This window comes from Pinus tabuliformis, chromosome J (assembly GCF_031772625.1).
Source record: "Pinus tabuliformis cultivar Carrire ecotype Pingquan chromosome J, CPIR1, whole genome shotgun sequence".
Lineage (NCBI taxonomy): Eukaryota > Viridiplantae > Streptophyta > Pinopsida > Pinales > Pinaceae > Pinus > Pinus tabuliformis.
Genome location: NC_142295.1, coordinates 614,687,017 through 614,715,010, shown reverse-complemented (window position 1 = coordinate 614,715,010; position 27,994 = coordinate 614,687,017). Strand labels below are relative to the sequence as shown.

General features: G+C 41.9%; 1 protein-coding gene across 5 annotated transcripts in view; it reads left to right on the top strand.

Annotated features, from left to right (window-relative positions):
- The window catches only part of LOC149228455 (uncharacterized), a 437,914-nt gene that overhangs the window by 137,491 nt on the left and 272,429 nt on the right, over positions 1 to 27,994 (top strand). For all 5 annotated transcript variants that reach the window (XM_089378219.1, XM_089378217.1, XM_089378218.1 and 2 more), the window contains exons 5-6: positions 23,418 to 23,529; positions 24,756 to 24,903. In XM_089378219.1, coding sequence (XP_089234345.1) covers positions 23,418 to 23,529; positions 24,756 to 24,903 — 260 coding nt within the window. The remainder of the gene's footprint in view (positions 1 to 23,417; positions 23,530 to 24,755; positions 24,904 to 27,994) is intronic.

Sequence of the window (27,994 nt, the reverse complement as noted above, 5' to 3'; positions counted from 1 at the left end):
TGCAATGCTCGGCGCTGCCTCACTGGGATAACTTGGTCCTGTTGCTGTTGCCTCTCCGGATCACTGTCTCTGCCCCTCACTCACTGCTTTGATTTCTGGCTCTCTTCGGCAACTGACTGCTATTGATTTCTGGTAGTATCGGATGTGCTTTAAGTTTCAAAATTTGCAGGGAGGCTTAGACACATGCATTCTCCAATACCCATAAATCGTTTTGGGAAATTCCACCCAGAGACAGTTTTATTAAAATAATTAATTATTTTTAATGGGACCCTAAGGCTAAACTTAGGAAATTAGAATAATTAATGGGTATTAATCTAAACTGTGGGTGTAACTTCTAGAAGAAGACGAGGATTAAGCCAAAATGATCTAAGCCATTGATTAGAAGTTTATCTGGGCCGTTGGTTGTCCAACAGAAAGATATAAGAAGAGGCTTGAGTGGCACTTGGAGAACACATTGAGTGAAGATTAGAAGATTGATTTTCTGAAGCAGAGCAACTGCCAGAAAGAATTTCGAAGTGATCTTTTGCAGTGAGGGGCAGGGATAGTTCTGGTTGGAGATTTCTCCTGAGCCGGGAATACTCAACACAAGAGGAAGAGAGATCCAGGAGAGGCAGCGCAAAGCCAGAAGAGGCTGATGCAGGGCCATGCAGAGGCATCGCAGAGCCTTGAGGAGATATATACTTTTGCTGGAGAGATCGATGTCTGAGCCGAAAGCCAGGGTGTGAGACCGGGAGGACAAAATTGAAGTCTCAGAGAGGCGAATCGATCAACAGAGGGAGTGACGCAGTCCCTAGGAGTTGTGACGTTGGGCCTACGCAGTGACTGTGTAGAGGCAGCAAGGGACTAGCCATGCTGTGGCTGGATCAGTGAAGATCGCCAATGATAGTGTAAGGTATTTCTCACTAATCTTCCGTTAGTGATATTCTCTGTACTAGATAGCCAACAAGGCATCCAGAGATTGTATTAAAAAGAACTACTGCTTAATAATACAAACCCTCAGTTGCTGCACCGGGTTTCCTGCATTGGATTTTTCATAGGACGTTTGTCGAAAAATAACTGTGTAGATGTGTTGTGTATTTCTTTCTTGTTCAGTTTCTTGTTTCCGCATTTTATTTAAATGGTGAAGGCTGTAGTGTATTAGTTTCGGTGTTTACTGTAGGAACAATAAATAATTTTGTTCAGTGATTAACAAATAGAAGAAACATAATCAGTTGCTGCAGTAGCAATTTGGGCATCTAAATTTTCACAACTGCTGCTACTCAGAAAATCGATTTGCCAAGAAATCGAACTGCTTAGGTGTCTTCTCCATCACCACATCGACCTCCTCTTATAATCCACTGTTGGAGCACCAACGACCAAGATTAAAACATAATCGATGGTTAGGATCATCTCTGGATTGATTCGTGTTAGTTTCTAGACTATTCTTGCCTTATCTCAATTATGTTGATTTGGGATAGCATCGGATGTGCTCTAGCCACGAAAATTGGTGGAGAGGCTAAAGCACATGAGATCTCCAAGACACAAAAATGGTTTGAGCAGATTCTAACCGGTTTGGGAGATATTAAAATAATTAATATTTTTAATGGAGTTGCTAAGTCTAAACTTAGGGAAAATAAAATATTAATGGGTATTATTATAAAACTGGGTTAGAAGGGTCCAAAAGTCATGGATCAAGCCAAATCTAATCTTAACCGTTGATTAGAGATTTAATCTCGGTCGTTGATGGACCAACGAGAAAAGTATAAGAGGAGGCTTGAGGGTCAGTGGGAGAACACACTAAGAAAGATCAAGAACTCAATTTTCTGGGGCAGGGCTTGCTGAGGAAATTGAGTGAAGTGATCTGAGTTGCAGCTGAGGGGCAGTGAATACATAGTAGAGAGGCAGAGTTAGTACTGGGAGGATCAGCGCAGAATCCAGGAGAGGTTGATGCAGAGCCAGCTAGAGGCCACGCAGAGGCAGCTAGGAGTTGCGTAGAGCCAGAGAGGGCCAGCGCGTGAGACGCAGAGGCTCTAGAGGTTGACGTTGACCCCGAGAGGCTGACGCAGGCCCTAGAGGCAGTGCTGGGAGATTTTCGTGGGACAGTTTGGAGCTGGAGAGCTGGATAGGGTGACGCAGTCTTAATTAGGGTGACACAGTGCAACAAAAGCTATAGTGTTGCTGTGGGATCGTTCATCTGATGATCTGGCTGGAATATCTGTCTCCGACTGAGAGGTACTACTGTCGAGGGCATTCTCTATTGGGTGAGCCATTTCTGGCACCCAGGTTGTATTTTGAAACTGCATAATAATAAAACCCTTTGAATAGCTGCACCGGTTTTCCCACATTGGGTTTTTCTGGGGACATTAGTCCAAACAACGGTGTCACTTGTGTGCTTGTTTCTTTCAGTTGATGATCTGTATGTGTTGATACTATACTTGTATTTATTTTCAGTATTTACATGGTAAATAACCTATTAAGTAACTGAACAAGTAGGAAGAAATAAATCAGATAGTACATGAAGAATTTCTAACGGCTAGACTTAGAAATTCCAACAAATTAATACTGATTAATTAACCATATTCCCTAAGTTTAGACTTTGGAAATATTTAAGAAATCAGTTAATAATCTAATTAAGACATTTCTAGGCAAAATTTCTAGAAACTATTTTTGGGTTTTGGAGATCTCATGTATTCTAGCCTCTCCACCAAATTTCGTGGCTAGAACACATTCGATGTTACAAAAACTAACAGATAACACCATTGAGAAAGGCAACCTTCACATCCATCTGGTGAATCCTCCATCCCATCTTAGTTGCTATAGATATCACTGCTCTAATGGAAGTATAGCGAGCAACCGGTGCAAAGATCTCCTCATAGTCAACTCGCTTTACTTGTGAGGACCCCTGTGCCACAAACTGAGCTTTGAACTTCTCCATGCTGCCATCTGCAGCACGTTTGATCTTGTAGAGCCATCTGGAAGTCACAATTGACTTCCCATTAGGATGTGGCACTACCCTCCCAAACATCGTTCTTCATGATAGAGGCATACTCCTCTGCCATGGCATCCCTCTAGATTTGCTGTCTAGCGACCTCCTCAAAACTAGCTGGCTCTGTCTCCATAACATCTGCCACAAAGCCACCCAACCTCGCTGGTGGTCTGCTCTCCCTCACTAACCACTTGTGTTTCCCCACTGCCTCTTGAGCCTCCTTCAGAGTCTCCCGAAGCCATCTTGGCTTCTTCTTCCCTGCAATAGTCTCCTATGGTGGTATGGGAAAATCCTTAACTGGTGCCTCTCCTCCTCACGAGGAAGGCTCTGAAATAACGAAAGGAGATCCTGAACTCTGAGATACTGTCCCTGATGAACTTGCACTAGGTGATCCGGTACCAGGCAAAACTATGCCCTGTGAAACGACCCCTGAAGAAGGTGAACCTCCTGATCCTGATTTACCACCTGATGCACCTGAAACTTGTATTGTGGCCCCCTGCTAAGGAGCCTGTTGCTCTACCTGATCAACCTCTCGAGACCTCCTCAAAGCCCTCTCCTCCTCGAATGTCACATCCTATCTCAGGGCAATCATCCTCTGTGTAGGAGGATATATACGGTAGGATCTGTTGGTCTTATTGTAACCCACTAGGATACCCCTCTCCGTAGTGGGTTCCAACTTTGTGCTCTTCTCCTCAGGGACGTGTGAATATGTAAGGCACCCAAATATTTTGATGTGCCCAACTTTCGGTTTCTTGCCAGTATACACCTCCTCAAGAGCCTTGCTCTCCAAGATTGTGTCGGCTCCTGTTTTGCAAATAAACAACAGTGTTACATGCCTTGGCCCACAAGAAGAAAGATAAACTTTGATCATGCAACATATCTCTAGCTGCATCCACAATGGTCCTGTTCTTCCTCTCTGCCACCCCATTCTGCTGGGGTTATAATGCACAATGAGCTCCCTCTTGATGCCAACACTCCCACAAAAATCCCTCATCTCCGCGGAAGTGTACATGCCCCCATTGTCTGATCTCAACACCCTGATTTGCCTCCTTGTCTAGTTCTCCACAAGAGCCTTAAACTCTTGGAATCTTCGGCCTTAAACTCTTGGAATCTCCAGAAGACCTCATCCTTGGTCTTCAGTAAGTAAATCCAAGTTTTCTTGGAGTGGTCATCAATGAATGTGACATAGTACGCATATCCACTCAATGAAGCATGGGACATAGGACCACATACATCACAATGAATCAAGTCAAGGATACTTGCATCTCTATTGTCATTGCTCTAGAAAGGTGTCTTGGTGTAGTTTCCCAAAGCACACCCCCTGCACACATAATGATGCTCTATGCTGAAGTCAGGCAACCTTGTAACCATCTCCCTCAACATCCTGAAAGCTCCATGATGCAAGTGGGCCATCCTCCTGTGCAACAACTTACATAACTCACTGCCACTGGTTTGCGCTACCATAGCTCTAAGAGGCTGAAATATAAGTCCGTATAGTCTTTGAGTGTGAACTCCATTCACATGAGCAGATTCGATACTGGATCCCTTGAGATATATCAACACTTGTTTCTTTCGGAACAATACCTCATACCCCTTGTCCTCCAAGCGAGAGACTGATATCACGCTCTTCTTCAACCCTGGAACATAAAGAATATCTGTCACCTTCAGAGGAGGTGATGACTTTGAAATGAAACTGTCCCCATACCTTCTGCCTTGACTTTCGAGTTGTTGCCAAGCACAACCTCCAAAAGCCTTGTGAAGTGCTCTCTAACTCCGGTCATATGGCAGGATGCTCCATTGTCTATGAACCAAGCACAGGAAGATGTGACATGAGTGGCTAAACTCACCACCAAAGCACACTCTGAATCAAACATAGCTGCAAAATCATCCACATCTGCTGAAGCTGCAACTCCCTGTTTCTTCTTACCCTTCTTGTTGGGACACTGAACAACATAGTGACCCATCTTCCCACAAGCAAAGCATTTCACTTTGCTCATGTCCTTCTCCTTAGCCTTCTGCTTCCCCTTCTCTTGCTTTGCTCCACTAGAAGACCCCTTCTTGATCTTCTTTCCCTTCTTTCCCTTTGTCGCAAGAGCAACATTCTCCTCTTCACCTCCCCCACCACTCTTGCTGCCACCCTTCGCACTCCTCCTGGATGAAATCGTCCCACATCCTCCTCCAACCAGGAAAGTGCTCTCTGGCCACCAAGCTGTGGATAAAGCCATCCCACTTCTCGGTGAACCCATCTAAGGCAATCCTAACCAACTGCTCCTCTGGAACAACCTCTCCAATGGCAACTAACTCATCCTTCACCTGTGAGACTCTGGTGAGGAAAGATGTCACATTGTCGGTCTTGGTCATCTTGCTGTTGCGTATTTTTTGTCTCAAAACCATCTTACTGTTTTCATTAGAACTCTGGTGTAAAGAGACCAAGGACATGCACATCTGATATGCATATCTCATCCCTCAAACACAACGGAATAAATGGTCCTTGATGGAATCTAGAAGGATCCTCTTTGCCTTCACATTCTTCTTGTTGAACTCCACTAATTGAGCTGGATCAGTGGGTGCTTGCACTACTGTTAAACAATATCCCACATTTCCACCTCCTCCAGTAAAAGCATAATCCTCTCCTTCCATGGGCCAAAGTTTTCAGCCCACATCAATGTCCTCTACTCTCAACCCAGTAGCTGTGACTCCACGACCAACAAAATGAAGCAAATCTGGTAGCTAGAACCTTCCTCCCTCTGAATTGCTGAAGTCTTCGGGTTTCTGGCAAAGTTTCAAAGGTATTTGTTCACTATTTGAAGACTTTAGATGTTTGCTGCCCTCTTTATCAGCTGACTGAAATTTGAGATTTGAGCCTCAACTTAGCTCTGATACCATGTAGAAAATTTATGATCTGCACCCTTAACCCAGTTTACAAGTTTGCATTTGTTTGTTTAGGCCCAAGCCACATATTTTGTTATGCTGATATAAATTTGAGCGTGCATTAATTGTAAACATTATAAGAGTACTTTTGCTATTTTTCACTTTCCTATCAACTGAAAATTAACACATAATTTTGGCAAGCATTCACACATATGAGACACTTATTTTTGGTCAAGTTGACCCCGGAAAAACCCCACAGCCTCTTGGGGAAAACCAGTCTTCAAAGGAGGATTTTATTGCTTGAGAAATTTAGACTAAATACATAAAATAAACACAGTACGTATCTCCCTTTTCAGCCGTAGCATTATATGCAAATTCTAGAAATTTGTGCCCACTGTAATTTCTAGATTTCCACAAAATCTCATGCCCGAAATTTCTGCATTTTCTCACTGCCTAGCTCCATGAATTTTGTGCCCAAATTCAGCCATGAAATCTATACCAAACCTGCCTAAAATTCTGCGCAAACAAGTGACTGAACCTCCTCGATTTTTGTGCCAAACATCTACTGAAATCCTCCTCAATTTTCGTGTTCCTTGTTGCTGACTGTCTTGAAATTTGTGCCTCAAATTTTGGGGCTGAATTGAGGTGATCCCTCAAAATTTGTGCTTAGTTTGCCTTGAAAATCGTGCTGCAGACCCCCAAAAATTGTGCTGTTGTCCCTCGAAATTTGTGCAACTTGTCCTGATTTTTGTGCCTCTTCCTTTGAAAATCGTGCTCTAGTTCAGATCCCCTCCTTGGAATTCGAGCCCTCCTTTGCTTCAATTTCTCCTTGAAGTTTTCTCTCCTCTCTTCTCCTCATGCTCTCTTTCAAGTGTGAAGTGAAAAATGAGATCCCTTTTCCCTTTTTTGTTTCCTTGGAAAAGATTGAATCCCTAAATCTATGATCCAATGGTTGAGATTTAATCTCCAAATCTCAAGATGTGTGGCTAAGATCAATTCTCCCAAATGACCCCCCTCACACATTGGCCCCATCATTTAAAAGTCTCCTAGGACCTTTTTCAAGTTGTGTACCTTTTCTATTTTTCCCATAAAGTGATTTTCAACGCATTTTAATATTAGAAAGGTACACTATGTACTTTACACATAAAGTCACTTTATAAATTATAAGACTTAAGTGACTTTAATATTAGAAAAAAAGTATATGGTACAACACTTTTAATCACATTTTCCACCCATGACATTAATATAACTCATAAATGTCACAAAGACAAAAGTAAATAATGTGCTCACTAGGCTAAAAAGGATAAAGGCCTAGTAACGCCTCTCCTTGGTAGTATTTCCAACAACTATCAATTCTTGTGGGCCGAATTTTGATCCAAAGGGGATGAGTTCTCAAGCTGAATTGCTGAAGTTTCAGAGGAGCGGATTGTGAAAATTTCTAAATCTTTACAAGCAAAAATCCTACTGTAGTCATTGGTTTAACATCTTCTACTTGTCATTTCATTTAACAAGTTATTTAATTCTATAAACAATGATGTAAACACTACTGCAGACTACACTGACATATAGATCATAAACTGAAATGATAAATGAAACAAACACACAAGGGACACTGTTATTTTTGGACAACACGTCCCTGAAAAGTCCAGTGCAGGAAAACTGGTGCAGTGGATAGAGGGTTTGTATTATTAGGCAAGCAGGATTTGAGTACAACAGGTTGCCTCTCACACTGGCTAATTTTACAGAGAAATCACGACAACAAGAAATACATTCAAGGGTTTATTTCGTTTCTGTTGAAATTTCTAAGTCTGACACGTCAGAAATCCCTACTGTATTATTTGGTTTATTTTCTCCTACTTATTATTTTCATTAACAAGTTATTTATAAATATAAATATCGAAAATAAACACAAATATACAGATCAACAACTGAAATAACTAAGACAAACACACATGGGACACCGTTATTTTTGGACAATTGTCCCCAGAAAAACTCAATGCGGGAAAACCGGTGCAACATATATGAGGGTTTTATTATTATGCAGTTACTTAATACAACTAGTGTGCCAAAAATGGCTCACCCGACAGAGAATGCCCTTGGCAAAAGTACCTGTCCTTGGAGACAGATATTCTAGCCAGTGTTCCACGGGGACGCGTCCCCCAGGGTGGGGTGCGCGCACCCTTCGCACCCCACGCACCCGGGACGGGGAGACTCTCGGGGGTGCGTTTCCCCACGTCCCCCTTTTGGGGAGACTCGGGGAGACGCAAGGGGGTGCGTTTCCCCAATGTGGGAGACTCGACTCCCCGAAAGGGGTACTTCTGGGCGTCCCCCCCAAAAATGGGGTTCTTCTGGGCGTCCCCCCAAAAATGGGGTTCTTCTAGGCGTCCCCCTGAAAATGGGGTTCTTCTGGGCGTCCCCCCTTCATTTTTGTCTAATTACCCTTTATAAACCAAAAAAAAAAATAAAAAAATGAAAATTAATTTATTAAAAAAACATAAAAAATAAAAATAAACTAAATTAACAATTACAAATAAAGAATTACATGAACAAGCTAGGGTTAACTCCACTTTTCAAGTTTTCATTCTGCCGCCATTCATTATGCTCTTACCTCAACGCATTTTTTTCTTCCATCTGCTCTCACTGCGCCCACGAGAGCTTCAGCGCATCCTCACGCAGCGGCTTGCTGTTAGCACTTAGCAGTCGTTGCCTAACAGGTGTTGGCAAAACAGAATTAGCTAAGGCTCTTGCATCCTATTTATTTAATACTGATGAAGCTCTAGTGAGGATTAACATGAGTGAATACATGGAGAAGCATGCAGTTTCAAGGCTGATTGGAGCACCACCAAGGTATGTGGGTTATGAAGAAGGGGGATAGTTGACTGAGTCTATACGTAGAAGGCCTTATGCAGTTATTCTGTTTGATGAAATTGAGAAGGCACATACAGATGCCTTCAATATTCTACTTCAGATTTTAGATGACGGAAGGGTCACTGATTCTCAGGGTCGAACTGTAAGCTTCACCAACACTGTCATTATTATGACTTCAAACATTGGTTCTCAGTACATTCTAAGTAGGCTTGATGATGAACCTGGCTCAAAAGAGGAACTGTATGAGAGAATGAAGAACAGGGTTATGGAAGTGGCTCAAACGACATTCCGCCGTAAGTTCATGAATCGCATTGATGAGTATATTGTTTTCCAACCTCTAGACTGTGAACAAATTAAGAGCATTGTAAGATTACAGGTATGTGGTTCATCTATCGTCATTCTTTTAGTGAAAACCAAAGCGAAATAGCGGAGGTTGGTCAGATACATTAGAAGTTAGAATTTATTTATAACTTTTTGATTTAATCATATAGAAACAACTGTTTGGAATATATGTTAGTTTCAGTTATTATTTTGGTTTTCAATGTAAATTATAGAATGATGATTGATGAATGATATGGATCAATGTACATTGTATTTGAATATTTGAATTTCATATTGAATTTTATTATTGAATCTTATGGTATTGAATCTTGATGAATTAGCATTATTGAACAATGAATATGAACATGAAAATTTCAAAATTATATACATATATATATATATATATATATATATATATATATATAAATTTATAATATATATAATTAAAAATTATATTATATATACCTCGACGTCTCCCCGTCTCCCCTAAATTTCCCTAAAATTTCAGGGTTCTCCCACACGTCCCCTTTGTGCGTCTCCCCGCACCCACGTCTCCCCGTCCCGGAGACTTGGTGGAACATTGATTCTAGCTGATCAGTCACCGAATGATCGATCCCCCAGCAACTACGACAGCTCCTTAGTTGGACAACGAAAGCTACTCCAAGCTTCTCCACTTCTCTGCATCACTCTGATAGGGACTGGGTCACCCTCTCAGCTCACCAGCACTCAATTTGCCCCACGAAAATCACCCAGCACTGCCTCTTGGCCCTGCGTCAACTCTGCTAGCCTCTGCGCAGCTACTGATGCCTCTGCATCAGCCCCTTGGCTCTCTGCGTCAGCCCTCTGGCCCTCTGCGTCACCCACGCTGGCCTCCTCAGCCTCTGCATAAGTCCCAGCTGCTTCTGTGTTAGCCTCCCCAGGCTCTACGCTGTCTCTCTGGCACCATCTCTGCCTGTATGCTATGTATTCTCGGCCTCGTGCCGAACTGCCCCTCGCTACAACAGATCACTGGCTTGATTCTCTCAACAAACTCCGCTCCAGAAAATTGAACAGACTGATCAGTTTGGTGTATTCTCCAACTGACCCTCAAGCCTCCTCTTATACTTTTCTCGTTGGTCCATCAACGACCAAGATTAAATCCCTAATCAATGGCTAAGATTGGATTTGGCTTGATCCATGACATTTGGAACCTTCTAACCCAGTTTTATATTAATACCCATTAATATTTTATTTTTCCTAAGTTTAGACTTAGGAACTCCATTAAAATATTAATTATTTTAATATCTTCCAAACCGGTTAGAATCTGCCCAAACCATTTCTGGGTCTTGGAGATCTCATGTGCTTTAGCCTCTCCACCAATTTTCATAGCTAGAGCACATTCGATGCTACCCCAAATCAACACTCCCTCTTAGCAAGGATTATGCTCTAGTAATACTCCACACTGAGCATCACCCTGATTATCCAACATCGGTCCCTGTGCGGATGCTAGGCCTCCTCACCCAACATCTTCTGCACTGCTGCATCTTGTACTGCTGCCCACGGCCCTGCCACTGCCATTGCTGGTCCATCCTCCCAACACTACATCTGCACTGTGTCCCCTCTCATCATGCTGCATTGCTACTTCATACTGCTATTGCACTGCAACTCAGTTACTGAGAAGTAAGTAACTGATCCACCCATCTTCTGACATCCCTGTCAGGCTAGAAACACTCCCGATGCTGAAGCTCTCTTTGCCGCTAACAAGTGCTCCCTCTACTGACCTCTGCGCTGCTGCAACAACTCCCTGCATCTCGTACCGTTGCACACATCTTTGTGCCATCTTGCACTGGTGCAACACTTCCGTGCCTCTCACACTGTTGCAACCTGCTAGCCTCGCGCTGTCCCGGGACTCCTGCAGTATAGCACTCTCTGCTGCTCCATCCGCATTCATCTCTACTGACATCCGTTAGTCCGGCTACTCCTCTTTGGGGCTCCCGTAGCAAGGTATAATCCAAGAGGTTGGGTACCTCAAGGATTCTGCCTCTCGTCCCCTGTAGTCCTCTTGACTACAAGTCAATGTCTCCCCACGTCTTCTCAAGTGGCACATGAGCACTCATGGCACATTTGTCCTCCTCCTCGACTTCTTTCTCCACCTTTGCAGGCGCTGCCTTTGAGTTCGAAGCCTCTCCCTTGTTTTTCTTCTTGGGACATTGGGATGCATAATGTCCCAACTTCCCACAGTGGAAGCACTTTACCTTGGAGATGTCCTTCTTCTTTCTCTTCCCTTGCTGTCCCGCAAATGCTAGAGCCCCATCCTCCTCCTCTTTCTTGATTCGACTTCCCTTGCCACTACTCCCCGCCTTGGTCATCCGCCTGATCTGTTCTTCGCGAAGAAATGCCCACATCTCCTCCCATCCTGGAAGAGTGGTCCTCCCCAAAATACTTTGGACAAATGTCTCCCACTCCTCGGAGACTGCATTCAGAGTAGTCTTAATCATAAATTCTAGATTCGATGTAGACCCCACAGAAGTAAGTTGGTCGCGAATCTCCTGCAACTTGAGAAGGAATGGATCTATTTGCTCTCCCTTCTGCATTTGATACGACTGCAGCTGATTCTCCAATAGCATCTTCCGTTGCACAGAAGTGCCCTGATACAAGGTTTTCAAAGTATCCCACATTTCCTTTGCTGTCATCTTTTCAGCAATATGTGGTATGACACGATCTTTGACCCTGTCTAGGATCATGCACTTCGCCTTCGCCACTGCATCCTCATACTTCTCATTCTCAGCTGGGTCGACCAGGATAGCCATGGCTCTTAGGGCAAAATCCTTGATAAGATGTTGATCTAGGACTGCCAGGATCCTGGCCTTCCAGATGACAAAGTTGGAAGCCACGTCCAAACTGTCCTGATCCCTTAATTTGTTCACTGCCATTTCAGCTCCTCTTGTGGACTCCCTTTGAGTTTCGACTTCCCTCCTGAAAATATCCCTCTAAGTCCTAATTCCCCTCCTAGAAATCCTCTGGCCAGCTGTTGAACCGCTCCTCTCCAATCTTCCTTGCAACTGCAACTCGGATCTGGATTTCTTGGTTAGAAATCTGTCAAGGTAGTGACTCCCTCTACCTTGGTTCTGTTTCCTTAGGCATTGTTCTGCACCGACAAAAACAACACCCCACCAACGTCTCAATCACAATCTACCCACAACTCCCCAAGCCCCGACAATTGAAAAACTGAGCCTTTCAGGCTCTGTGCAATTCTGACGATGGCAGATTTTGCACCTCCTGGCGACAGCATCGATCCTTCCTGACTGAGAAAGATGATCGGGCACTGCGTAGGTCTGATCGACCCCTCTCTGCCTCTGCGCTGACCCTCCTGGCTCGAAATGATGACTTAGGGCCTCTGCGTCACTCCTCTGCTGCTGCTGCTTTGGAACAATGTTGTCTCTCGGGACCGCTGCTACTGCTGCAAATACTTCAGATTACTGCTAGTGCCTTCAGTTCTCCTGTGATCTGCAATGCTCTGATACCATGTTGAAATTTCTAAGTCTGACACGTCAGAAATCCCTACTGTATTATCTGGTTTATTTTCTCCTACTTGTTCTTTTCATTAACAAGTTATTTATAAATATAAATATCGAAAATAAACACAAATGCAGCCTTAACACATATATAGACCAGCAACTGAAATATCTGAGACAAACACACAAGGGACACCGTTATTTTTGAACAATATTCCCCGGAAAAACCCAATGTGAGAAAGCCGCTGCAACATATATGAGGGTTTTATTATTATGCAGTTTCTAAATACAACTAGGGTGCTAGAAATGGCTCACCCAACAGAGGATTCACTCGGGAGAAGTACCTCTCCTCGGAGACAGATATTCCGGCTGATCAGTCACCGGATAATTGATCCCTCAACAACTATGGTAGCTCCTTAGCTGGACAGTGAAAGCTACTCCAAGCTTCTCCACTGCTCCGCGTCACTTTGATGGGGACTGTGTCACCCTCTCAGCTCACCGACACTCAGTTTGCCCCATGAAAATCACCCAGCGTTGCCTCTTGGCCCTGCGTCAACTCTGCTAGCCTTTGCGCAACTACTAATGCCTCTACGTCAGCGCCTTGGCTCTCTGCGTCAGCCGTCTGGCCCTCTGCGTCACCCACACTAGCCTCCTCAGCCTCTGCATAAGTCCCATCTGCCTCTGCGTTAGCCTCCCCAGGATCTGCGCTGTCTCTTTGGCACTATCTCTGCCTCTCTGCTATGTATTCTCAGCCTCATGCCGAACTGCCCCTCGCCGCAACAGATGACTGGCTCGATTCTCTCAGCAAACCCCGCTCTAGAAAATTGAACTGACTGATCAATTTGGTGTATTCTCCAACTGACTCTTAAGCCTCCTCTTATACTTTTCACGTTGGTCCATCAACGTTCAAGATTAAATCTCTAATCAACGGCTAAGATTGGATTTGGCTTGATCCATGACATTTGGAACCTTCTAACCCAGTTTTATATTAATACCCATTAATATTTTATTTTTCCTAAGTTTAGACTTAGGAACTCCATTAAAATTATTAATTATTTTAATATCTCCGAAACCGGTTAGAATTTGCCCAAACCATTTCTGGGTCTTGGAGATGTCATGTGCTTTAGCCTCTCCACCAATTTTCATGGCTAGAACACATTCGATGCTACCCCAAATCAACAGTTCCCCAAGTCACAACTGATCTAATGAGTGATCTGATGCTCTCGGAAAACACTGCGAAGTCCCTGCGCAGTCACTGTGTGGGCTATTGTCTTGCCTCTAGAAGACTGCGCCACTCTTCCTGTTGGATCAATTTGTTGGATAAAGACTGTTGTTCAACCCTCTCGACTCAAAACCTCCCTTCTCCAGCAAAATCTCGGACTACTGACGAATACTGTGCACTGCCACTGCAAGAGTCCCTCTGGACTTCGCCAACTCTGTGTGAGCCCTCTGTGATGCTCATGCTGCCTCTCTGCTACGTACTCTTTGGCTCGAAACTTCTTCCCCAATCCAAATCTCTGCATCCGCCCCTCTCACTGCAACTCAGATCACTGGTTCGATTTTCTCAGCAAAACATGCCAGAAAAATTGAACTGACTCATTAACTTGGTGTATCTCCAACTGACCCTCAAGCCTCCTCTTATGTTTTCCTGTTGATGAATCAATGACCAAGATTAAGTCTTTAATCAACGACTAAGATTAAATTAGACTTGATCCTCGTCACTTAGAAGCTTCTCACCCATATTTTTATTTTCCTAAGTTTAGACTTAGGAACCCCATTAAAAATATTAATTATTTTAATAAAACACAATCCGGGAGGAATTTCACCAAACGATTTCCGGGACTTAGGGAGATCTCACGTGTTCTAGCCCCTCCACAAAATTTTGGAGCTAGAGCACATTTGATACTACCCAAAATCAACATGGATTTCGTCTTTCAGATAGGGTTGAAATTCATTAGTTGAGAGCCCAAAAATCGAGCCCTAATTTAGATGCCACAGGAATGACAAAATTAATCAATCTAAGAGGTTCAAATCTTTAGTGTTTTTGGGTCGAAATTCTGTAATGTCCCAAATCAACAATTTTTGGAACAAGCTCTTCACATAAAATATGTCATACATTTAACAGAAGATTGCCATGTAAAAATAAGCAAATAAAACACTGCAATCTCATAACACAATGAATAGGAAATTCTTAGCTTTATTATATTAGAAGGACTGGGGTTTACATGCAAATACAATCCATATCGCTGAGATAAATGGCCTCATACAAATCTACAATAATGCTGCAATCGGCCTCCAAAACAAACTGAAAAACCGATACACTGCAACCTATGAACCCTGAATGGATTCACCAAGGGATGAGATGGTTGCTCGCCCACTCTCACTGAATCACCAGAGCGTTTCTGTCCTGGCGCTGCTGCTGGAGTAGAGAACCAGGTCCTCAACCTCACATACAAGAAACAATATCTAAACCAAGATGTCCTCCAGTGGTCTCCTCCTCCTCTTTTATAGATATGATGGATCCCTTTAGAATTATTATTTTAATCATGGAGCACTTTTCCCTCTTTTATTTTAATTAAAATATTCTTTTAAATGCGGGAAAAGGGTAAATTGGCCACCATTTCTCCTTAGGTCACTGAAACTCCCATCTAGAAGTCTTGTCATGTAGATCTTCTTGTTCCGATTCCAACGAGCTATTACACTGAGGTGTTCCATCAATTAATCTCCCCGGAATGCCACCTCGAGCATAATTAATTAAGTTATTCCCAATAATAATGTTGATTTTCGAAAGTTGTCAGAATGCAACGGAACGAAAGGCAAACTGTGTTGATGATGGAATATGCCAAGCGAATGCCATCAAATCCCATAAAAACTCCTCAAAAATCCATCGGGACCCTTGATGACATAAACCTGTTTCACTAACCTGGCCATCCCCTGTCTTGGAAATCCACCTTGGTTGTGCTATGAAGAAGAATAAAAATGGGGACATGACAGTCCTCCCGCCCCAAGATTGCTTGCCCTCAAGCAATCCAAATCTGTGGACCAATCTGGTGGCCCAATGCCACTGAGACCCAATGCCTGGATCCCATACGAACCACTGGTCCACATCACGTCTCCAAGCTATCAAAACATGATTGGATCCTCCAATACCTAAATCCCATGTTCATCTCTGACTCAACTTGCTGCAAGTAGATCCACCTGGATCCCAATGCCACCAAGAAGGAGCGTTAATGCTACATGGCTCCTGTTATGCTGTAGCTCCAATTGTGAATGCTGCCCTACCAACTGTGTACCAGCTCATCACCTCTCTCCAATCCAATCCTTGGCATACCCCAAGGTCAGTCTCACCATACTGATGTTGCACTGAGATACTAATGAGTGGCCAACCCACATTCTGCTGTCGACTGGAGCATGTAATATCCCCCACCTCTAAGGGGTCCTGAAGTACACTGCTCTCGACTAAGAATGATACTCCATCAATAGGATACTAACTCATGATCTCCTGCCAATCTAAGTCATGGACTCCTGTGTAAGGAACAAGTCTACTATGCTGATGCTGGTCCATGCTCAACTCATGCTGCCATCGAGAAAGTCCTGGTAAAAGTAGCCAAACTGTGCTGCAAGCCCTGTCTATGTACTCCTGGAGAGGGTTGCTGCCTAAAAATGTTGCAGCTCGGCTAGCTGCCACTACACCTGTTTGCACCTCATCAATGGGTAGACCCAAAGATGGATGCACTGCCATCTCCCTCACCTGATAGGAAACTCCACGCTCTTCCAATCCACCAATTTCTTGCCCAACTATCCTGTCATACTCCAACATCTCCTGAGGACAAGTGTCAATGAACATTGTCACCCTGCCAGCTGTCTGTACATCTGTCTGCTCCTCATCAATGACTGACCACAAGGGTGGTTGCTCATCCTCCATCATCACAGGTTCAATATGAACCTCCAACTGGCTCTCCCAAAAAGGCTCATTATGCATATTGTGCGCCATATCCACCTCAGCTGACTCATGCTCCATCATATGCTTCTCATGCTGACTCATCACTAGTGACACACTATCTTGAATGTCTCTCCTAGGACCCATGGAATGCTCATCATATGAATCTGGCCTGATGTTAATGACTTGCCATGACTCATGCTCCTCTATGTGCTCTCTATGCTGAATCATTAGCTGCTCATTTGCTCCCTGATCTCTTTCCCACATGGGAACAATCAGCTGCTCCTCGTACTCCTCTACCACACATGGATGCATATCTGGGCTACTGTCATCAACTCCATATGACTGCTCGTGCTCCTCTAAGGTATCATCGTATGAACCCATGGACTCGTCCAACGAAGAGTCCTCATCCTGACAGACATAAAGAATATCTCCCTGCTCTACTGCTGTCATCTCCTCAGTGTCACTCAAGCATGAGTGGTCAGGTCCCCAAGGTCCTTTGCAGATGAAGCAAAGTCCCTTCCTCCTCATCTCATTCTTGCTGCATGAGCCCCCAAACCTGAGCTGCTCCTCCCTGGTCAACTATCTCCTGAACAACCCAATGTTCTACTCAACCAACCTCTCAGCTAGACCATAAGCAACAAGTGAGACCAAGTGCCCTCTCCTCCAAACAAACAACAATCGAGACTACAACTCTCGACAGATGGCATCACGACCTCTCATACATGGGGATAAGATGGACTGCATGTGTGCTATGACTATGTCAGGATGATGTTTCCTAATGCTGAAGAAGCATTGGAACATCTGCAAGATCAAACCATCACACTCTAGATCAAACATGACTTCATAAGTCTTAGTTACAGCCATAACTTCTAAAATCTCAAGCTTCTTCCCAAATGTAGGACCCGCACTGTTGTCCAAGTCCTGAAAAGTCTCTACTATCAACCTAAAAATTCTCCTCATAACATCATCATTATAAGGAGGTATGGGTGCAGTCAACGTCACAATGTTACTGAGACATGATGCAACTGGAAGTTTGACCCCTTCACAAGGTTCCCCCAAGAACCTGGTTTGTATGAGAGCAAGCATAGCTGGTTTAAGCGCCCAAATCATATTTCTTCCTTCTAACTGGTTCACTTTAGAAAGGAGGGCATCAAGCTCATCAAGTTTGAAGAGGACTTTCCATGTGACCCTCATGTGTTTCAAATCTGTTCCAAGGGCAAATATTTTGTGTTCTATCTTAGGTTCCTTCTACAAATCTCTTGGTTGTTCCTTCTGAAGAATGGCATAAACCTATCTTGAGAAAGGTCTACTGTTCAATTTTGTTTTCTGGTCTGGGTTGTGGTCTGCTAGACCACTATTGTGTTGATTCATGAGGCGCTTTAAATACTCCATCATTCAATAATTCTGCTGCTGCCCCAGCAACAACATATACAAGGCTATGGGGATAATATGATAACAACGCTATGTATTGCAACTATGGACTCTCTTATATCCAACAATGATTTTGTTCATTCCTTTCCCTTCAACTCTCAAATTTCAACAAACTTTCTGGTTTTATATTGAAAATTTTCACTGGTATTTTTAGGGAGCACTGTTGTAGGTGAGATGTAATTATTGGCACTAAATGCATGTATATAAAGGAACCAGACTCAAATTGACCACTACCACTCCATTTCATAGCTCAGAATTTTGTAACAACAATCAATAAAGCACATGATAATCATCCCACAGAAAACTTAATAAATGTGTAACAAGAGGAACTTGGCATGTGTGTATATGTGCAAAGGAACCCGCTGCTACAGGATGTGCTTCAGCTTTAGCGAATCGCAGCTCCAGAAGTGATCTAGCACGCACAGAGAGAAGAAGCCGTGCACAAGCTCAGTAATTAAATCCTCGTCCGGTAGAAGAAATGTATGCCCACACAGTGAATAAATTCAACTTTGTTAAAGGAAAAAGTTCAGCCAATAACCCTGTCTTCTGCCAACAACAATAATGCACAACAAAGAATGGCATGTCCAGCTACCAAGGAAAGTGGCTCGGCTTTCAGGACAATCCTTTGTCAAATTAGGTCTTCTACCCAAATATTCCAAATACAATTTCGACCAGTAAGATTCATCCAACAACTAGTTATGTGACTGACAACTGTGCATTTCTCTGTAGCAGGAAACTATGATCATAGTTGGAACTCGCTGGGCGTCTTAGCGGCACAGTGGTGACTTTGAAATGGCGGTTCTTTTTTTCGGTGGAAAATTGAATGCGCTCCACCTTCAAGGGTTCGATGATACTGATGCGGCTCTCCTTTTAAATGTTTTACGACCCCTGTTGCCTCTAGTCGCTCTGCAACAGCAACACAGGCGACTTTTATGCACAACAACTTGGCGTTCACAGATTTGATGCACGAACGATATTTTAGTGTTCTGTGTGACCAAAAGGATGACTACTCGGTATGCTGAGCTCCCCAAATTATGTGTCAACAAATCTGACTTGTGCCAGTTATTCGACTTCTTCCTATGCGATTTTGTCAATTGAGTTCTGCTTCATACGTTGTCTTCTTCAAACTGTTCAATCGCACAACGTTCCTATGCGTCTAATACATTTGATTTCTCCTTTTGACTTATGTCCACCCAAGATCATGCATGCGGGCGTCCCCAATCCATACATCATTTAATTGTGGATTGCAGAAGACGTGGGCTCGAGTGGCTACGGGATCGCCTCCTCTCTCACAGCCACGTGTCTACACCAGAATATTGACTTGTGCGGTGGATGTCATGCGTATCCCCAGATCAGCTTCTCGGTGTGGCCCTTATATTCTGTAACAATTTCACCACCTGAGTGCGTTGATAACTTGCAGAGAAGCTGACAGTAACTACAAACTTATGCATTAATTTGGACAAGTCGATTCACATTAGTCTGGTCAATGGAGACATATGACAAGTGTGAAATTCCCTTAATGCACCCTGAAACTCAGACAATAGTCGAAGATGCGAATTGCTAATTGCTTGGACGAGGAGACAATCCACTCACCATTGATCCTTCCGGGTAGGGCCATCCACAGCATGATATCTGACAGATTGTGGCGCTCATCCTAACTGCTTCCACGACTTGGAGTTTCATGATCTTGGCTTGGCAAAAATAAAGAGTGGGCATTTGATCAATTCTTTCGAAACTCAATTTGATGACGTGCCTCCAAATTGCACCAGAAATGTGGCCGGAAACTATATCTCTGCCTGACTGCGAATTCTCGGCTCTTAGTAATTTGGCCATCAATATCTTTTATTTAATGGCCTTCAAACCATGTAATGGAACCCTTTCTTTAAAATTGGCTTGATGACACAATTAAAGTTTCAACCCTTTCAGAAATAAAATTTGATCTCTAAGTATTGATGGAAAATCCAGAAACTCGATCTCCAAAAGAGATAATTGGCTCTTTTTCGACCAAGGGTTTGTTTCAGAAAATCCTTGATCACATTCCCGCAATGGATCTGGTTCAACAATTTTAGCACTTTGCAAAATCACCACGAATAATCTCAAAACCCTTGAACCATATAGTTGTAACTGAAAACTTGCAGGCTGTGAGCCAAGAACAAGGCTTTGATACCACTGTAATGTCCCAAATCAACAATTTTTGGAATGAGCTCTTCACATAAAATACGACATACATTTACCATAAGATTGCCATGTAAAAATAAGAAAATAAAACATTGCAATCTCATAACACAATGAACAGGAAATTCCCAACTCTCTTATAGTAGAAGGGCTGGGGTTTACATGGAAATACAACCCATATCGTTGAGATAAATGACGTCAGACAGATCTACAAAAATGCCGCAGTCGACCTCCAAAACAAACTGAAAAACCAATACACTGCACCCTGTGAACTCTGAATGAATTCACCAAGGGATGAGATGGGTGCTTGCCCACTCTCACTGAATCACCCAAGGGTTTCCATCCTGGGGCTACTGCTGGAGTAGAGAACCGAGTCCTCAACCTCACATACAAGAAACAATATCTAAACCAAGATGTCCTCCAATAGCCTCCTCCTCCTCTTTTATAGATATGATGGACCCCTCTAGAATTATTATTTTAATCATGGAGCACTTTTCCGTATTTTATTTTAATTAAAATATTCTTTTAAATGCGGGAAAAGGGTAAATTGGCCACCATGTCTCCTTAGGTCACTGAAACTCCCATCATGTAGATCTTCTCGTTCCAGTTCCAACGAGCTATTACACTAAGGTGTTCCATGAATTAATCTCCCTGTAATGCCACCTCGAGCATAATTAATTAAGTTATGCCCAATGATAACGCTGATTTTTGAAAGTTGTCGGAATGCAACGGAATGAAAGGCAAACTATGCTGATAATGGCATATGCCAAGCGAATGCCATCAAATCCCATAAAAACTCCTCAAAAATCCATCGGGACCCCTAATGACATAAACCTGCTTCATCGACTTGGCCATCGCCCTGTCCTAGAAATCCACCTTGGCTGTACTATGAAGAAGAATAAAAATGAGTACATGACAAATTCCAAGAAAATTATTGGTGCAATTTTCCAACCAATTGAGGAGTGGATTGCCTACAGTTTTTGTTGGTCGAGTTTGCATCCAGAAGTAGTAAATTTTTTTAGGGTTGTGTTGTCATTTGCAGTTAATCTTGTGGGCCAAATTCTTGGCAACTTCTCGGGCTAAATTGTTGCAGTTAGAAGAGCGAGTCTTTGCATTTCGGTTGGGGTCGCATTCCATTAGTTGAGGGGCAAATCGAACCCTAATTGTGGAAGTTGTGTCACTTATGCAGGAGCAAAAAATAATGCAAGAAGGTGAAAATCATGAGGGTTTTGGGACGCCAAAATGTGGGCCGAGTTGCTCAGTAAAGAGGGCCAAGTTCAATTGTGATTCTAGGGCCAAGTTACATGAGTAAAAGAGGGCCAAGTTCAAGTCTCAAGGAGGCACAAATTTTCACCAGCAAGGTTGTATGAGTAGTCTTCTCCAAGCCAGTCGAATTTCTCAGTTGGAGAAGCGAGCACCTTCAGGGTTTATTTTCCAAGTTCCATTTCGAGCATATTTTATGTAATAATTCTTCCTGAGATAAAATTGTTGGAGTAGCAGCATTTTATTAATTTCTGGGTTTTTACGATTGCAAATTTTATTTAATTTCGTTGGCAATTTCAACTGTGTGAACTTGTGATATTTTTAAGGTGCATTGGAATGGAAAAATAAAAATAAGTCCTTAGTATCAAATTTGGAAAATTTTAAAAAGCATTTAAATGTTATCAAATCTCAATTTGTCAAGCAATGATAAACATTAAAACTTTTTAATAAAATTTGTAAAAAATGTCAAGATTTGTTTTTTTGTCGAACTTTTAAACACGCTAAAACAAAACCATAAGTATATATAACCTATGTTGCACGGCGACCCGTCCCCCCGAAAAATCCCTCATACCCAAAATTCTGACGTACCGGGGACTTTTACAGGGGTTGGGAATGTCCCCAATTTCTTGGGAACATCATCGGGGACTTGGGGACTTCCAAGCCGTTCCCAATCCATCCCGGGCAGATTTTGGGGACTTTTCAGGTACTGTTATGCTGTCCCCGAGGAAAAAACCATATGTTCCTCCCTCTAATGATAAATCACAAAATCTGAGTAATGAAAATGGGGACAATTCATCGGCTGGCCTGGGTATCGATTCTCTAATTGGCCAAACTGTCCATGGAATACTCGATGGATCATTCCCTGCAGGATATCTCGTTACTGTTAAGATTGGAGGAAGTTATACGCTTCACAAAGGAGCGGTATTTGGACTTCGGATTTCAATGCCACTTCCGCAAATAAATGATGCTGTAACAAAAGTAAAACTTACAAATATAGACATGGATACTGGTTTTTTCTCACATCAATCTTCACCTCCACCACAAACACCAGTTACCTTTTCACAAGTATATGAGCCAGCTTCTGTTATCAAAACCACAGCAAAGCCAACTGTCATGACAGGTGGAAATAGCCTCTGAAAACAAACATGAAGATCTTCATCTTCACCAGCATCATGAATTTTTGGGTGGAGAAAATGTTGTTAATGAACATATTCGTCTTCGCCAACAACATGGATTTTTGGAGGGAGAGAATGTTGTTAGTGAGATGTCGGAATTTGTTACTCAAGATTAACTCCATCGTTTACATGGCTGGATGATGGAGGTGAAGATGGATTGAATCAATCTATCTATCTATATATATATTGCCGTCCCCAACTTGCCATCCCCTGGAAAATTTGGGGGTGTGCTCTAGCTGTACCAGAAACTCGTCCCCCCGTCCCCAAAGGCAATGCAACATAGTATATAACATGCTCTTGAAAAAATGTAATTATGCTTTAACATTTGTTGAGTCTTAACATTTAATATGGCATATTTTCTGGTCAAATTTGAAGTAATTTTTTTTTTTTATCTGCTTTTGGTTTGCATAAATGAACTCATAATGAAAGTTCTCTTATACCAAGCTTTTTATTTTCCACAGTCATCCTTTCTTCGAATTCCATTGTGTCTGATTATCATTATACACTTAACATGAACCAGGCAACTTAGTCTATGTACAAAATTAAGTTATTGTTGCTCATTATTCTATCATATACGTTATCATTTATGTAAGTTGTGGACTACGATTCTTGTACATGCACTGCCCCAGATATATATTATATATTCTAAACAATGTGAATAACGTCTGAGACAAGGATTTGCCTAATGGTATCCTGTTAACAAAGAGAATATTTATGAATTGTGGTACAGTTTTAACTTTAATGTTGTTTTTACATAGTATAACTGTCCTGCAATGGTATCCATTGGAACTTACTTTCTAGCAAATTGTTGGTTGGTACTTTATTTTGTACATATCTACTAAAAGCTAAAGATGTTGGTTTGGTCATTGCATATCTACTAAAAGCTAATGATGTTGGTTTGGTCATTACAGTTTTTGCACGCATGTCACAACCATCACAGCCGATTCGATGTGCTAAGAAAGCGATAATCAAGACTGATGATGTTACTGTCAATCCAGAAGAGGATTCTGAAGAAAAGTTCAAGTATGTTTTTAGTGGTTATGAGTAGTTAAAGAATTTTAATGTTCTACATCATAAAGGAAGAAAACTAATATGGAGGGCATGCAATATACACTGATGAAACAGAGGAATTGATAGTTTCAAGGGTCTTTACCCATTGTGCTTTTGGAAATTCATAGACATGCCATTGGCATGATGGAAAAAGGAGTTTGTATTCATTGACAATACCATTTTTAGAGCTCTTAGGATTTTGTAAATATCCATTTTTTGTTAAAGCCCTACATGTTGCGGCAGTATCGCTTCAGCAAATTAACTACTTTGATCATGCTTTTATATTTGCATGTTAATCACTAATCGTCACTTTTAAAAACTCACATTACCTTATTATTTTATTTTCCTGTTTTTTGTAACAAGCGTTTGCAAGGATGTGTTTATTGTAGTTATTAAGTAGCTTTTCTTATTGCTGCAAAAATTTGATAATTTCTTTCTAAATAAAGGCTTGGATTATAATTTGTTACCAACTTAACACAATGCCAGATGACAGAAAAGTGTCAAAAATTAGAGTTGCAGCGAATTTACTGTCACCGGCAGAAAGTTAGACTTTCTGTGGATTTATGGGCATTTGCAGAAGGCCTATTTTAATCTTATTCGTATATGTTTCTTTAGTTTGTGTTTTCTAATGCCTTGCATTTTGAGAAACTCATTATTTAATACTTTGACACATGGCCATAGCTAAAGATATAGTATCTACTTTCTCTTCGTACAGGTTCTTTCTTTCCTTGTTTCTATGTTACATTCTTGGGCTTCTTGCTTACCTGTGAATTTGAACTAACTGTTCTTAGTACTTATAAATGTCTTTCTTTCCTTAGTTTCTGCAATATTGCTTTTCTATTTCCCTGAGATGTTCCATTCCTTACCCATCCATCTGTCTACTTGGCTTTTGTTACAATTTTTAAAATGATAGCCTCATCTTTCATGATTCGTTAAACATTAAGAGAAAATACATGTAGATTGCAGTGTCAAAGCCATCTATAAATCTTAATATAATTAATGTATTAAAGATCAAATAAAAAACCTTTTGTTTACTTCTATTATGGCAGCGTAGATATATTGTTTTGTCATCTGCCACTTATTCCAATCTTTGGATTTCATATAGTTTTGTGAAAGTTTATTTGCAGTAAGTAGTTTTCTTTTGTTATATTACTTGTTAATATTGTTATTTGAAGCATGGCATTCTGTTTGTTTCCTAGGGTATTTGCTGTAAGGTTGGTGCTTGGAGGGCCAACACCTTGTGAACTTGTTGATGCAAAGATATGCTTGACGTTCAGGATTTTCGTCACGCTTCCAAATGGTTCCATATTTTGCTCCACTCAAGATTTGGATATTGTCCGATCAGAGGTGAATTTTCTTTAAGATTATGATATAAATATGTGATGCCACTTTCATTTGTTGAAATGCTCAAAAATTGAGTTTGAGATGAACTTTCTTTAAGATTATGAAATAAATATGTGATTCCACTTTCATTTGTTGAAATGCTCATAAATTGAGTTTGAGAATAGTGATAATACGGTATGATGATACTTGATATAAATAATGATTATGCATATTTGATCTAGGCATATCACTATGTTTCAGACTTTCAAATAAACAATTTAGATATAATACTCAAGTAGCAAGCTTAAATAGGTATCCTAGGGGTTGTAACAAAATTACATGGTAAGAGCAATGTAGACAAAAAATGTGATGAATTGGGTGGCTCTTGCTCAAAGATGAGAGTGATATATTTATACATATACTAGGAAAATAACATTACAATTATATGGCAGAATATTGTTTTAAATAGAAATATAAATGTTCAAGAAACTAATAAAATTTGTTCAATTAGCAAAGGTCTATAGTCTCTATTTGCCTATTAAATGTTGAATTCCAAATCAGATGCAATACAAAGTAATAAATGTGCAAGAAAAGCGTTGCTTTGTTTCTCTAGGAGCTGACAAAAAATTCTATGCTTGCTACTATAAGCAAAGAATAGACAGCAAAACTATTCATGTACACAGTGTTACCTCTCATGTCAGCAGGGGCACAGATTTTTTCACCTCACATTATCACTATTGTAAACCATGTTGCCGCAAAATCTAGCAGGACTGGTGCAATGCCTCAAAGGGCGAGGGGCCAAACCTTATGGCAACGATGAGGGAGGGTTGCCGCTGTCACCTCAACAACCTTTGTCTTGCTTTTTAGTGGAATTTCAACCACAAGCGAGGTTTCCCTAAATCACCTATAAGGTATTCTAATACTAGGGCTCAAGGTGATTAATTTTTGAAGGTTGAAAGATGAATAGACGGTTTGGCAAGGCCAAATATGACCAAAGTATTTAATGCTAGGGTTCAAGCACTCTAAAATTAGACCAATAAGAGGACTGCTATAAGTTAGGGTTGGGAGATCAGTTACTTCTCAGTCATTGAGTTGCAGTGCAGCAGTGGGCAACACGATGCAACATGATGAGAGGAGATGCAGTGCAGGTGCAGCAGTGGCAGTGGCAGAGCCATGGGCTGCAACAAGGATGCAGAGTGAGCTATCGTACAGATGCAACAGTGGCAGTGGCAGAGCCATGGGTAGCAGTACAAGATGCAGCAGTGTAGAGGATGATGGGCAGCAGGCCTAGCATCAGCACAGGGACCGATGCCGGATGATTAGGGTGATACTTAGTGAGGAGTATTACTAGAGCACACTCCTCGCTAAGAGAGAGTGTTGATTTGGGGTAGCATAAGATGTGCTCTAGACACGAAATTTGGTGGAGAGGTTAGGGCACATGAGATCTCCAATACCCAGAAAGGGTTTGGGCAGATTTTAAACAGTTTGGGAGATATTAAAATAATTATTATTTTTAATAGAGTCCCTAAGTCTAAACTTGGGGAAATTAAAATATTAATGTGAATTAATATAAAACTGTGTTAGAATGGTCCAAAAGACATGGATCAAGCCCGATCTAATCTTAGCCGTCGATTAGGGACTTGATCTCGACCATTGATATGTTAACGAGAAAAGTATAAGAGGAGGCTTGAGGGTCACTTGGAGAATACACCAGAGTGATTAGTCATTCTATTCTCTAGAACAGGGTCTGCTAAGAGAGATAGAATCATTGATCAGAGTTGCAGCTGAGGGTCATTGAGTACAGAGAGGCAGAGATAGTGTCGAGAGAGTAGCGCAATAGCTAGGGAGAGTGACGCAGTAGCAGCCACAACTCATGTAGGGCCACGTAGAGGCAGCTGGGAGCTGCACAGAGCCTCAGAGAGGCCAACGTTGCTAACGCAGAGGGCCAGAAGGTTGACGTAGGGCCTCCTAAGGCTGACGCAGACCCATTCAGGGTGACGCAGGGCTAGCGCTGGGCAGAGAGGGGTTGACGCAGTCCAGAAAGATAGACGTTCTGGTTTGTGGGGTAAATTGGAGTTGAGGAGCTGTCGGAAGGATTACCCGGGGTTTCAACCGGGAAATTTGTCTCAAATTGAGAGGTATTACTGCCAAGGAAATTCTCTGTTGGGTAGGCCGGATTTGGCACCTAGATTGTACTCTAATATTGCTTAATAAGAAAACCCTCAGATAGCTGCACCAGTTTTCCCACATTGGGTTTTTTCGGGGACATTGGTCCAAAAATAACGGTTTCATTTGGTGTGATTGTTTCTGTTTCCTTCAGTTGTTGATCTGTAATATGTTGAGCATGCATTAGTGTTTATTTTCAGTATTTACATTGTAAATAACTTGTTAAGTAACATAACAAGTAGGTAGGAATAAATCAGATAAAGTGTATGGAGGGTTTTCTAACTGATAGACTTAGAAACTTCAACAAGGGGAAGTGACAGGTCCCATGTTAACCCATGTATCCATAGGTGCATGTGAAGATGGTGGCAATGGAGTGGGCATGACTTTAGGGCTAGGTGCCATAGTCAAGTGACCAGCGAATGGTGGTCCAACATCCTGAGTATATGGATGTAATGAGGGATCAGTGATGGAGGCATGAATTACTGCTTTCCTTGGCCTTTTAGTTCTTTATAATAATGCTTTGATTTGGGTGCATAACTTAGGAGCCCAAGCTTGCATTTGCATTTGAGAGATTTAGCTTTTTTGTTTGTTGAATTGTGGTTTAGGAGGGAAATTTGAGCGAGACCCTCTCTCCCTCTCCATCATAGCCAACTTGTTCATTAATGTCATTTTCCCTTGCATTAGCTCATTCGTAACTTATTGAATTTTTGGGAAAATGCCTACAAGGCAAGATTCACCTGGGCGCTGTGCTTAACCTTAGGTTGAATTCGAGCCTTAGGATAATTGGAAAAATCAATCTTGGCAACATTGTTATTTTTCTCTATTTTAGTAACTGGTAGTTTTGCTTCTGCCAAGTTCTTAGGCCCTTTGTTTTGGAGGGCATATGTCAAATGCCCAGGGAGAGATCTCACATACTTATCAAGGATAATATCATTAGTTGGCTTGTATC